Source organism: Oncorhynchus clarkii, chromosome 13 (assembly GCF_045791955.1).
Source record: "Oncorhynchus clarkii lewisi isolate Uvic-CL-2024 chromosome 13, UVic_Ocla_1.0, whole genome shotgun sequence".
In the NCBI taxonomy this organism is placed as follows: domain Eukaryota; kingdom Metazoa; phylum Chordata; class Actinopteri; order Salmoniformes; family Salmonidae; genus Oncorhynchus; species Oncorhynchus clarkii.
Window position 1 is genome coordinate 50,650,294 of NC_092159.1, and position 11,930 is coordinate 50,662,223.

Here is an 11,930-nt window from a genome sequence, read left to right on the forward strand (position 1 = left end):
TGCTATGCTACACTTCTCTGTTCTGCCTTGCCAGGACTTGTCGTTTAAAAAATTAGACAGTTGAGCTGCTGACACAGTGACTCTGCAAGGCGTGGCATTCAAGCTCATGTTATTGTCAAACATTGATTGGGCTGTCATTGAGGGGAAATACAGTATTATCAATCCACACATTATGGTTCCAAAAGTAGAACCACTCACACAAAGTTACCATTATACTGAAGTGTATTATACTGTGTATTATACTGAAGTGTATTATACTGTGTATTATACTGAAGTGTATTATACTGTGTATTATACTGAAGTGTATAATGGTAACTCTGGCAATAAAGTATCCTGATCACATGTTCTTTTTACCAATTAATCATGTATGCTTTGGCATGTATGGCCTCTCCAATGGTTATCTTATCCAAGACAAAAATGTTGCAAGTAGTTAACAAATTAAATATGCATATAATACACTTTAAATACATTTTATTTCATAGTTCGACATCAAGTTGTTAATTTTAAACAAGGTGATTGTTTTTACTTACGGCGCCTACGATAGGCAGCAAAAAAAATGGGGTCCTATTCTTTCCCGAAATGACATATAAAAGCGGCCATTTTGGTGTGTCAGCCTTTTCCTCACATAGACTGGAGGGTCAGAACGTGGCCTGGTGATTGTGAAGCTGGACATTTTCGTCTTATTTGAATTAAACGATATAGCTAGATCGTTCATTTCCTCAGCAGTCATGTTTTATTTAGTTAGACAGTAAACGAATTCCCTCGATGTGGCTAGCTAACGTTAGCAGCTTGCTAGCAAAGTAGGCTAATTGTAGAGTATGCAGGAAGCTCATGTTGGCTAAGTAGTTAGCTATAGCTACTTAAACGTTTGTATGAAACTTTCAATTTATAATTTCAACTTGAGGTAAATCGAGTGTTAGGTAAATATTTAGTTTTGATTTAGCCTATACCCAAGAGGGTGAACCTTTCTATGGACACTGCTTAGCTAGCAAGTTACCTGGGGCATGGCACGTTGTCTGAAACGTCTCCTATGATGTTTTGCACTGGGCTCTGAAATTGTGGCGATAAAGTTCTCTCTGCCTCTGACAGGCCCGAGTCTGAGGATGCTCGCGTCTAATGTAGTTAGTCTTGTCTGCTTGATTGTAAGTTGCAGATATTGTCCTTATGGGAGTCTTTTTCTATTGTCCAAAGGTTAAGAGGCTGTCAGAACCCACAAGGTGAGTCTGGTTTTCTTTCATATGTAACGTTACTTTGTTTTCCTATGATGTTTTGCACTGGGCTCTGAATTTCTGTGGCGAAAAAGTGCTCTCTGGCTCTGACAGGCCCGAGTCTGAGGATAATGTTAGTCTGAGTCTTGTAGATTTAAAATATTCATTGATTATCATCGATTATTGTCCTAATGAAACTTATTTTCCCCAAAGGTGACAGGGCTAAGTCAATACCAAACTACAAGATGAGTAAGTACTAATGACTAGCAAATTGAATCCTTGTTTAAATGTCTTTCTCCTGTGATGTTTTGCACTGGGCTCTGAATATCTGTGGCGATAAGGTGCTCTCTGGCTCTGACAGGCTTGAGTCTGAGGAGACTGATAATAATTAATCACATAGGATCTTAGGTTGTGATGTAATTATTTTCAGACAGTTTTCTATCACTTTTTTCATGCAGTTCTTGGACCTCCACAGAAGATGTGTGGTGACTGCAGTCTGTTATTAACATGGGGTGAGATCTTCAATGGATAATTTAGGGGGCTGTTTTGCACAAGAGGCACTGTTTTACCTGTATTTCCAGTATTATCCAGCTGGTGTCACTTCAGTCCCTTTTTTGTTTCAATCAAGCAGCTTCCCCAACATGACCAAGATTGCAAAACAATATCCCTTTTGCTAATAATTCTGTAGATGTGGGAAGAATTCTTAATACAAGGGCTGACTCATCAATGGAAATGTGCTGACCTAAGTGAGAATTTTTTATTTATGCTCCTGATTGTTATGTAAGGCTGAAACATTAAAATATTTTAATCAGATACTCTGGGTCATGTCCTTTCTAACTTTACTGGTGAGATCCCCCAGGAGCTGTTTGCTGCAAATGGTCAATTTATTTGTAAATGTAATAAATGACCACTCGATTTTATTTCTGCATCTTTATTATAATTCTAATTTATTCATCTCTTAACATTTGACATTCATATATTTGTTTATATGAATGTGCATATGTAGATCACATTCTGTAAATTACTGTTCATCTGCTCATACTTCTCATCAGTTTAAAATATTCTCTTAAACAAAATGGTGCTTTCTATATAGCCAGATCCTTCCATCTCCTAAAAGCGTAATTATACACCTCTTGAATCCTGCTATGAGATGGTGGTGAAAAACACTGCAAAACAAGTTTGTCACTGCCACATTTACCCAACACTAGTAAATGGTAAGGTTGTCATAGCAGCAGGAACAGGCATTCATACCTTGTTGATATTCTAAGAGTAATGTGATAATGAACCCATTGCATAATGCAGTAACTGTAAACCAGCTGAACAGTACATAGTCTCTCACAGTGCAGCAGCTGTGTAGGGGGCTTTCTGCAGGGAGTTGATGCCTGGAGTACATGCAGAACAGAGGTCTTCCATAGGGAATGGAGCGAGCGGTATAGAAAGCACTTCAGTTAAATAACATTGTACCTTCACTGGAGACATTATTTGGAAGACAGATTCTTTAGAACTTTAAGGTTAGATTTTTTTATATCATAATTGGGATGAGCATTATTTTCATCGTCCTTATTGCCATCACCAACCTCATTCCCCATCCTGAACTCCGCTCATGTAAGGCTGTATACACAGGCAGCCTAATTTTTCCCACTAATTTGTCATTTGACAAATCAGATTTTTTTTCAGATCTGTCAAACTGAGTTACTGAATTGTTCTGCCTGTGTAAACAGCTTAAGTGTGTAGCGTGTGTGGGCATAAGGACAAGGATCTGAAGGCCTCACATTCCTCCTTCAGATTGGTGTGAGATGGAAAGCACTCATGCATGTAACCTGCCAATACCCACCCACTGCTGGGGGATGTGTTTTAGGACTCAAATGTGGTGTTTAGTAGTAAATGGAGATAATGGAAGAGCCCTTAATTTTAGTGATGGAGAAAAGAGATGTCCAACTGATAACAGATTAAGCTGAAAGCACCCAATCCAACTAAATGCAAGGTGAAAATAGGTCAATAGTATAATTCCTGTGAAAATGACAAATCAAGGATATTTAACCTTTTTTTGCTCAGGGACCCCCTCCCAGGCAAACGGGCGACCTATCTCTCGCACATGACATTTTTTTACGTCTTCTCAACAGGTGATTGACAGTGGAAAGGTGAAGTAATCAACATTTAAAAATAGATTTGGTAGATAATTTGCCATTATTTTGAACTCCCCACATAATTGGAAGAAGAAGTGTAAACTCTAACACAGCCTATTACCTAGAAAGGTCATTTAAACACTTCCGCTAAGAACAACTGTTTAGCTGGTTAAACAAAGGTTTGCCATGTGTTGTCAAAAATGTATGTCCAAGTCAAGAAAACTTTCCAGCAGCACTCGCCACACTGGAAACTTATACATGTGTGCTGTTTCAAAGCCTATGTCAGACACTGGTGTAATTATTGGCTTCAATGAGTGTAATTTGCTCTATATTAGGAGTTGATTAATAAAAGATATTCTCCTCCACTGTTGGTATGTAATTCAAAATGTTTATTCTGTTATTGATAGCGATATAAAAATCACGTTTTGCTTTGGGGGTTTTGCAGACCCCCGGTTGAATAGCCCTGACATAAATTAATGTTTAAATGAGTAGATGGATAAACAATGAAATGTCAATAAATAAAATACTACTTTAATAATCCATAATGACTTGAAATGTACAAAATAAACACATTTGGTGTGAATAATTATATGCATCTTTTTCACAATACCATTTGTCTCGTGGCCATTTCCAGGGCACAATAGCTACATCTTGATCTGCATAAAATAATGTGAATAATGACAATGTAGTGAATCTAACTTTGGCTTCCACATAGTGAGGTTTAAAGTGATACGTATAGTCACAGCTTTATACACAGACGCTGCCTCAAAGTGAGAGGAAGCTTGGATGGCAGAGTAATTCTTGCATAAAAATATATTTAGGGCTAGATTCAACCCAGAACGCGGAATATCCTCGTTATAGCGCAGTTGACATTGAGAGGTCATTTCCAATTGAGCCGACAAATGCAGTGTTTACTGTGAATGCAGTCTCTGCGAATGCGGGAACATTGTCTTTAAATGCCAATCGTGCTATAACGCAGGTCTTCCACCCTCCGGATTGAATCTAGGCCTCAATGTCAATCTGAAGCATACATCAGTCAAACCATTTCAAAATATTATACCAAAACAAGAGGGCAAAGTAAAGGTGGTGGTTTTATGACTAGACAAAAGCCTTGATATGTAAAGCATTTTGTACATCAAACTAAATAGATATTTTTTCTGTATTTTTGGAGGTAACAATATAGTTTTATATTTATATACATTTTAAATTGTTAGACACCATGGTGTCATAGTTTGACCTACAGTCATGAATCTCATGATAACAAGTTTATAGGATTATATTGACTAACACTACTGGCAAAATTATGAAAATACATTGCCTAAAATGCGAAAGAGCGCCACCTCAGCCATGAAAGGCAGAACGGGGAGCTGCACCTTATAACAGTAAGGACGATGATAGTAATGATAATAGTAACAATAATTCTCTTCATATCAATAGCAGTATTCCAGACCCATCTTAAGTTAAAAAATTGTTGTAAGAACAATTGTAGTATTAAAACAGAACATATCTCTCCTCCCACTCATTTGGGCCTCAGTTTATGTTCTCATGCTTCTGTTGAAAGAGTTTTTGGAAGGAGTGGGGGGATTGGGTGGGAAAGAGGAAGATGTGGCAGTTTGTTTCTCTTTCCCTCCCCTCTCCTGTTCAGTCTCTCTCCCTTGCACAGAGAACATTAGAACGGTTGAAAAGCAGTTGCTTCGATGCTTCGAAAGTCTTTCGTATAAATGGAGTCAATCTTCAATGAGATACTGTTTATGTCACGTATTCCCTCCATCTCCGAAATCAGTCCCTTTTAGTATCAGTTACATCTTGGATCCAAACAAATATATTTAAGGTGTCCCATTAATTCTAACCCAAACACTGTGTGTGTGTGTGTGTGTGTGTGTGTGTGTGTGTGTGTGTGTGTGTGTGTGTGTGTGTGTGTGTGTGTGTGTGTGTGTGTGTGTGTGTGTGTGTGTGTGTGTGTGTGTGTGTGTGTGTGTGGCAGAGAGAATGTGAATATGTGTGTACATTACGTACATGAGCATTTGTAAGTGTGCATTTTTGTATGTGCCAGTATAGTGTATTGAGTGAGAGGGTGTACATGTCTGTGTGTTTATTTCTATGCTGTTGGTCTGGGCACTTATTTTTGCTACAGATTTGTAATACAGTGACCAGTCTGTATATAATATGCCGTTATAAGACTTAAGATGATAAAGAAGCTATAGAGAAATAGAATGTGTTTACAGGTCCTTATCGAAGGGCCTTCAGTGAGCATGGAGCCGTCCCATTAGTGAGGTAAAAACAGACAACCAATCACACACAGTCATACTGACAGGTTTCCTCCAGTTACAGCCACTACAGTCAAGTGAGGATTTACCCATCAAGCTCTTTCCAACAGGGGACAAGTCATATCATTCAGTCCAACAGGTAGGGGCTCCGCTGATGACACACTGACCCCTACAAGAGGTACTCCACCTACGACATTACCCAAGACATGCATGTAGGCTGCCACCTTGTCTCATTCATGCCCATATTCTGAACTACAGAATATGGACATGAATATTCATCCCAATAACTCGCTCCAGCAATGACATTCACTCAGACAAAGAGCTCTTAACATTTCTATTCACTCACACAGGGTTTCATTGACTGCACTCCACTAACTGTAAGGGGAGTCTCTACTGAAACTGAACACATCTGAACAAACAGCCAGCTATGGAGCCAACAACAGTCAAGCTAGACAGCTACTGTACCTAATCCTTACCCTAGGGTAGAGAGGAGGAGCTAGACAGCTAACTAACCCTAGGGTAGAGAGGAGGAGCTAGACAGCTAACTAACCCTAGGGTAGAGAGGAGGAGCTAGACAGCTAACTAACCCTAGGGTAGAGAGGAGGAGCTAGACAGCTAACTAACCCTAGGGTAGAGAGGAGGAGCTAGACAGCTAACTAACCCTAGGGTAGAGAGGAGGAGCTAGACAGCTAACTAACCCTAGGGTAGAGAGGAGGAGCTAGACAGCTAACTAACCCCAGGGTAGAGAGGAGGAGCTACCTAACCCTAGGGTAGAGAGGAGGAACTACAGCTACCAAACCCTAACCCTTGGGTAGAGAGGAGGAGCTACCTAACCCTAACCCTTGGGAAGAGAGGAGGAGCTACCTAACCCTAGGGTAGAGAGGAGGAACTACAGCTACCTAACCCTTGGGTAGAGAGGAGGAACTACAGCTACCTTACCCTTGGGTAGAGAGGAGGAACTACAGCTACCTAACCCTAGGGTAGAGAGGAGGAGCTACCTAACCCTAGGGTAGAGAGAAGGAGCTACCTAACCCTAGGGTAGAGAGGAGGAACTACCTAACCCTAACCCTTGGGTAGAGAGGAGGAGCTAACTAACCCTTGGGTAGAGAGGAGGAGCTACCTAACCCTAACCCTTGGGTAGAGAGGAGGAGCTACCTAACCCTAACCCTTGGGCAGAGAGGAGGAGCTACCTAACTCTTGGGTAGAGAGGAGCTACCTAACCCTAACCGTTGGGTAGAGAGGAGGAGCTACCTAACCCTAACCCTTGAGTAGAGAGGAGGAGCTACCTAACCCTAACCCTTGGGTAGTGGGGATGAGCTACCTAACCCTAGGGTAGAGAGGAGGAGCTACCTAACCCTAGGGTAGAGAGGAGGAGCTACCTAATCCTAACCCTAGGGTAGAGAGGAGGAGCTACCTAACCCTAACCCTAGGGTAGAGAGGAGGAGCTACCAAACCCTAACCCTAGGGTAGAGAGGAGGGGCTACCTAACCCTAGGGTGAAGAGGAGGGGCTCCCTAACCCTAGGGTAGAGAGAAGGAGCTACCTAACCCTAGGGTAAAGAGGAGGGGCCACCTAACCCTAACCCTAGGGTAGAGAGGAGGAGCTACAGCTACCCAGAGAAGACAGGTGGAGAAAGCTCTAACTAGTGTTAATAATGAGGACAATCCTCATTCTCTCTTTCCCCAACAACACTAAGAACTGCTCAGATGAAAAAGCTAAACAACACTTGATTGTTTCTCTCAATATTTTGGGCTAAGTTTTGTCACTATTTTACTCCTATTGTTATTTGTTGCCTCAATCTACATTGTCATTCCATCCTCGTAGTGTTTGTGTGTGTGTGTTGACATTAGAGTCAGTGCTTGTGTGTGTTACTGTATTTGTGTGCATGTGAGTGTATCTGTGTGAGTCAGCTACCAGGCCCTGAGTACCAGGCATTGGTCAGCCCCTCCATCCCTCATTTCCCCTCTCTTTTCCTGATTGGTCCTCCCTCTGGGTGAAATCAGGTCCTCTGCTTTTGTTGTGTGAATCCATCATGGATAGTAGCAGTTGTGGCCTCTCTCTCTCCTGTTCCCTCACTGACTCCATCCCCCCTCCTTTCTCTTTCTGTTTGTCTTCTCAGCTCCGACTCCCATCATCCCTTCTTCCTCGTGGTGACAGAGCAGAAATGGGAAAAGGAGAGCTGGAGAGCCTTGGGAAAGAATAGAGAGATTAAAGTAATGTTTTTTTTGTTTGTTTGAGCCAGTAATGGACGCTTTAACAAGAGTAAGAGCTGCCCCAGTGCCATACTATCTGAATAACACATTCATTAATTTTGAGCCTGATTTCAATTCAAGAGACGAGAGAGACAGGAGAGACAGGAGAGAGAGGGGAGAGAGAGGACAGAGACAAGAGAGAGAGAGGACAGAGACAAGAGTGACAGAGGAGATAGATAGGAGAGGGGGATAGGCAAAGGTTTACAACCTGGTATAGGATTTGTTTTATCTTTGTTTATTTTACAAGACTGGCCTATCTCTATACTCTTATCCTCTCACCCATCCATCGCTCTTCCCCTTACCTGTCAGTCACTCTCTTCAGAGCACGGTCGATGTTCATGCGGTGTCCGACACGCGTCACCCCCAGGTCCAGATAGTCCTCCTTGGTGAGGGAAGGCAGGTGAGTGCCGTCGATCTCGTTGTCCAGGAAATGCTCCCTGTGCTCGCCCAGGTTCAGGTATCCCAGCCAATCAGCCACGTCGTATTTGGTCCAATAAGGGAGTGGCTTGGAGGCAAAGGGCTTGGAGGGGGATGGGGGAGGGAGGTGGGGGTAGCTCAGGCAGGGGGGAGCAGGGAGAGGGTGCAGGGGAGGGGATGAGCTACCAGATAAAAAGTGTGTGGGGGAGAGGGAGCGAGACACCAACAGGGAGGCGTTTGGGGGAGAAGGGGCGCCAGAGGGGGCGAAGAGAGGAGGGGAGGGGGAGAAGTAGGGGTCCCCCATGTGGTTAGCGGGCGAGGGCGGGGTCATAGAGCCGCGGAGCTCGTAGAGGCTGCTGTAGAGGGGTGTGGTGGGGAGGAGGGGGAGGGAGGAGGGGCGGGGGGGACCCAGTTTGGGCCTCTCTGAGGGGGAGATGAGGGGACTGGGGGCTCTCCTACGCTGCAGGTGGTGGGACTCTGCCTTCCTGGACTCTCTACTTGGAATGAACTGGAACTCCAGGGCTTTGGTGCGATACACAGGCCGGTGTTTAGGGGAGGTGGGATAAGGGGAGTAGGTGGGGGAGGACAGGGGGGAGTGGGAGCGTGGAGGGGGCTGTACGGCAGCCACAGGGGGCTGGGGGGATGGGGGACGGTTCCAGTTGGGGTACTGGGAGGAAGGGGTGGGGGACAGGGACAGGGCGGGCTGGGAGTGGTGGATAGGAGAGGGGGACAGGGAACGACCTGAGGGGGGGCTCAGGGCCGAGGCGGAGTCTTCTGAAAACCTAGGGACAGAAAAGAAGGAATGACAATGACACATACGGTACCTACACAGAGGGGCTCTCTATGTAACCTCACCACCACTATTCATACCCCGTTACCCAACCTCACCACCATTATTAATTACACATTACCCAGCCTCACCACCACTATTCAAAACCCGTTACCCAACCTTATCACCACAATTCATAACACATTACCCAACCTCACCACCACTATTCATTACACATTACCCAACCTCACCACCACTATTCAGTACACGTTACCCAACCTCACCACCACTATTCATAACCCATTACCCAACCTCACCACCACTATTCAGTACACGTTACCCAACCTCACCACCACTATTCATTACACATTACCCAACCTCACCACCACTATTCAGTACACGTTACCCAACCTCACCACCACTATTCATTACACATTACCCAACCTAACCACCACTATTCAGTACACGTTACCCAACCTCACCACCACTATTCATAACCCATTACCCAACCTCACCACCACTATTCAGTACACGTTACCCAACCTCACCACCACTATTCATAACACATTACCCAACCTCACCACCACTATTCAGTACACGTTACCCAACCTCACCACCACTATTCATAACACATTACCCAACCTCACCACCACTATTCAGTACACGTTACCCAACCTCACCACCACTATTCAGTACACATTACCCAACCTCACCACCACTATTCAGTACACATTACCCAACCTCACCACCACTATTCATAACACATTACCCAACCTCACCACCAATATTCATAACCCATTTCCCAACCTCACCACCACTATTCAGTACATGTTACCCAACCTCACCACCACTATTCATAACACATTACCCAACCTCACCACCACTATTCATTACACATTACCCAACCTCACCACCACTATTCAGTACACGTTACCCAACCTCACCACCACTATTCAGTACACGTTACCCAACCTCACCACCACTATTCATAACACATTACCCAATCTCACCACCACTATTCATAACCCGTTACCCAACCTCACCACCACTATTCTTTACACATTACCCAACCTCACCACAACTATTCAGTACACGTTACCCAACCTCACCACCACTATTCATAACCCGTACCCAACCTCACCACCATTATTCTTAACCCATTACCCAACCTCACCACCACTATTCATAACCCGTACACATTACCCAACCTCACCACCACTATTCATTACACATTACCCAACCTCACCACCACTATTCATTACACATTACCCAACCTCACCACCACTATTCAGTACACATTACCCAACCTCACCACCACTATTCATAACACATTTACCCAACCTCACCACCACTATTCATAACCTGTTACCCAACCTCACCACCACTATTCATTACACATTACCCAACCTCACCACAACTATTCAGTACACGTTACCCAACCTCACCACCACTATTCATAACCTGTTACCCAACCTCACCACCACTATTCATTACACATTACCCAACCTCACCACCACTATTCATAACCTGTTACCCAACCTCACCACCACTATTCATTACACATTACCCAACCTCACCACAACTATTCAGTACACGTTACCCAACCTCACCACCACTATTCATAACCCGTTACCCAACCTCACCACCACTATTCATAACCCGTTACCCAACCTCACCACCACTATTCATAACCCGTTACCCAACCTCACCACCACTATTCATACCCCGTTACCCAACCTCACCACCACTATTCATTACACATTACCCAACCTCACCACCACTATTCATAACACATTACCCAACCTCACCACCACTATTCATACCCCGTTACCCAACCTCACCACCACTATTCATAACACATTACCCAACCTCACCACCACTATTCATACCCCGTTACCCAACCTCACCACCACTATTCATAACCCGTTACCCAACCTCACCACCACTATTCATAACACATTACCCAACCTCACCACCACTATTCATACCCCGTTACCCAACCTCACCACCACTATTCATAACCCGTTACCCAACCTCACCACCACTATTCATAACACATTACCCAACCTCACCACCACTATTCAGTACACGTTACCCAACCTCACCACCACTATTCAGTACACGTTACCCAACCTCACCACCACTATTCAGTACACGTTACCCAACCTCACCACCACTATTCAGTACACATTACCCAACCTCACCACCACTATTCATAACCTGTTACCCAACCTCACCACCACTATTCATTACACATTACCCAACCTCACCACAACTATTCAGTACACGTTACCCAACCTCACCACCACTATTCATAACCTGTTACCCAACCTCACCACCACTATTCATTACACATTACCCAACCTACACATTACCCAACCTCACCACCACTATTCATAACCCGTTACCCAACCTCACCACCACTATTCATAACCCGTTACCCAACCTCACCACCACTATTCATACCCCGTTACCCAACCTCACCACCACTATTCATTACACATTACCCAACCTCACCACCACTATTCATACCCCGTTACCCAACCTCACCACCACTATTCATAACACATTACCCAACCTCACCACCACTATTCATACCCCGTTACCCAACCTCACCACCACTATTCATAACACGTTACCCAACCTCACCACCACTATTCATAACACATTACCCAACCTCACCACCACTATTCATACCCCGTTACCCAACCTCACCACCACTATTCATAACACGTTACCCAACCTCACCACCACTATTCATAACACATTACCCAACCTCACCACCACTATTCAGTACACGTTACCCAACCTCACCACCACTATTCAGTACACGTTACCCAACCTCACCACCACTATTCAGTACACGTTACCCAACCTCACCACCACTATTCA

The 11,930-nt window shown here is 44.1% G+C and overlaps 1 protein-coding gene, 1 long non-coding RNA gene and 3 other non-coding genes across 5 annotated transcripts in view; 4 read left to right on the plus strand and 1 right to left on the minus strand.

The window, feature by feature from the left end:
• Positions 1–643: 643 nt before the first annotated feature.
• Positions 644–2,019, plus strand: LOC139424028 (uncharacterized). Its single transcript, XR_011635896.1, has 3 exons — positions 644–1,217; positions 1,422–1,457; positions 1,667–2,019. It is a non-coding gene; the product is annotated as an uncharacterized lncRNA (long non-coding RNA).
• On the plus strand, positions 1,023–1,108 carry LOC139365379 (small nucleolar RNA SNORD88). Its single transcript, XR_011626663.1, has one exon. It is a non-coding gene; the product is annotated as a small nucleolar RNA SNORD88 (small nucleolar RNA).
• LOC139365378 (small nucleolar RNA SNORD88) lies at positions 1,254–1,341 on the plus strand. Its single transcript, XR_011626662.1, has one exon. It is a non-coding gene; the product is annotated as a small nucleolar RNA SNORD88 (small nucleolar RNA).
• LOC139365377 (small nucleolar RNA SNORD88) lies at positions 1,501–1,588 on the plus strand. Its single transcript, XR_011626661.1, has one exon. It is a non-coding gene; the product is annotated as a small nucleolar RNA SNORD88 (small nucleolar RNA).
• Positions 2,020–7,313: 5,294 nt separating the features above from the next.
• LOC139364997 (SH3 and multiple ankyrin repeat domains protein 1-like) overlaps positions 7,314–11,930 on the minus strand; it is a 106,114-nt gene continuing 101,497 nt past the window's right edge. The window contains exons 25-26 of the mRNA XM_071102295.1: positions 8,155–9,051; positions 7,314–7,788 (exon numbers count right to left, since the gene is read on the minus strand). Of these exons, the coding sequence (XP_070958396.1) occupies positions 7,716–7,788; positions 8,155–9,051 (970 nt within the window). The 3' untranslated portion in view covers positions 7,314–7,715. The remainder of the gene's footprint in view (positions 7,789–8,154; positions 9,052–11,930) is intronic.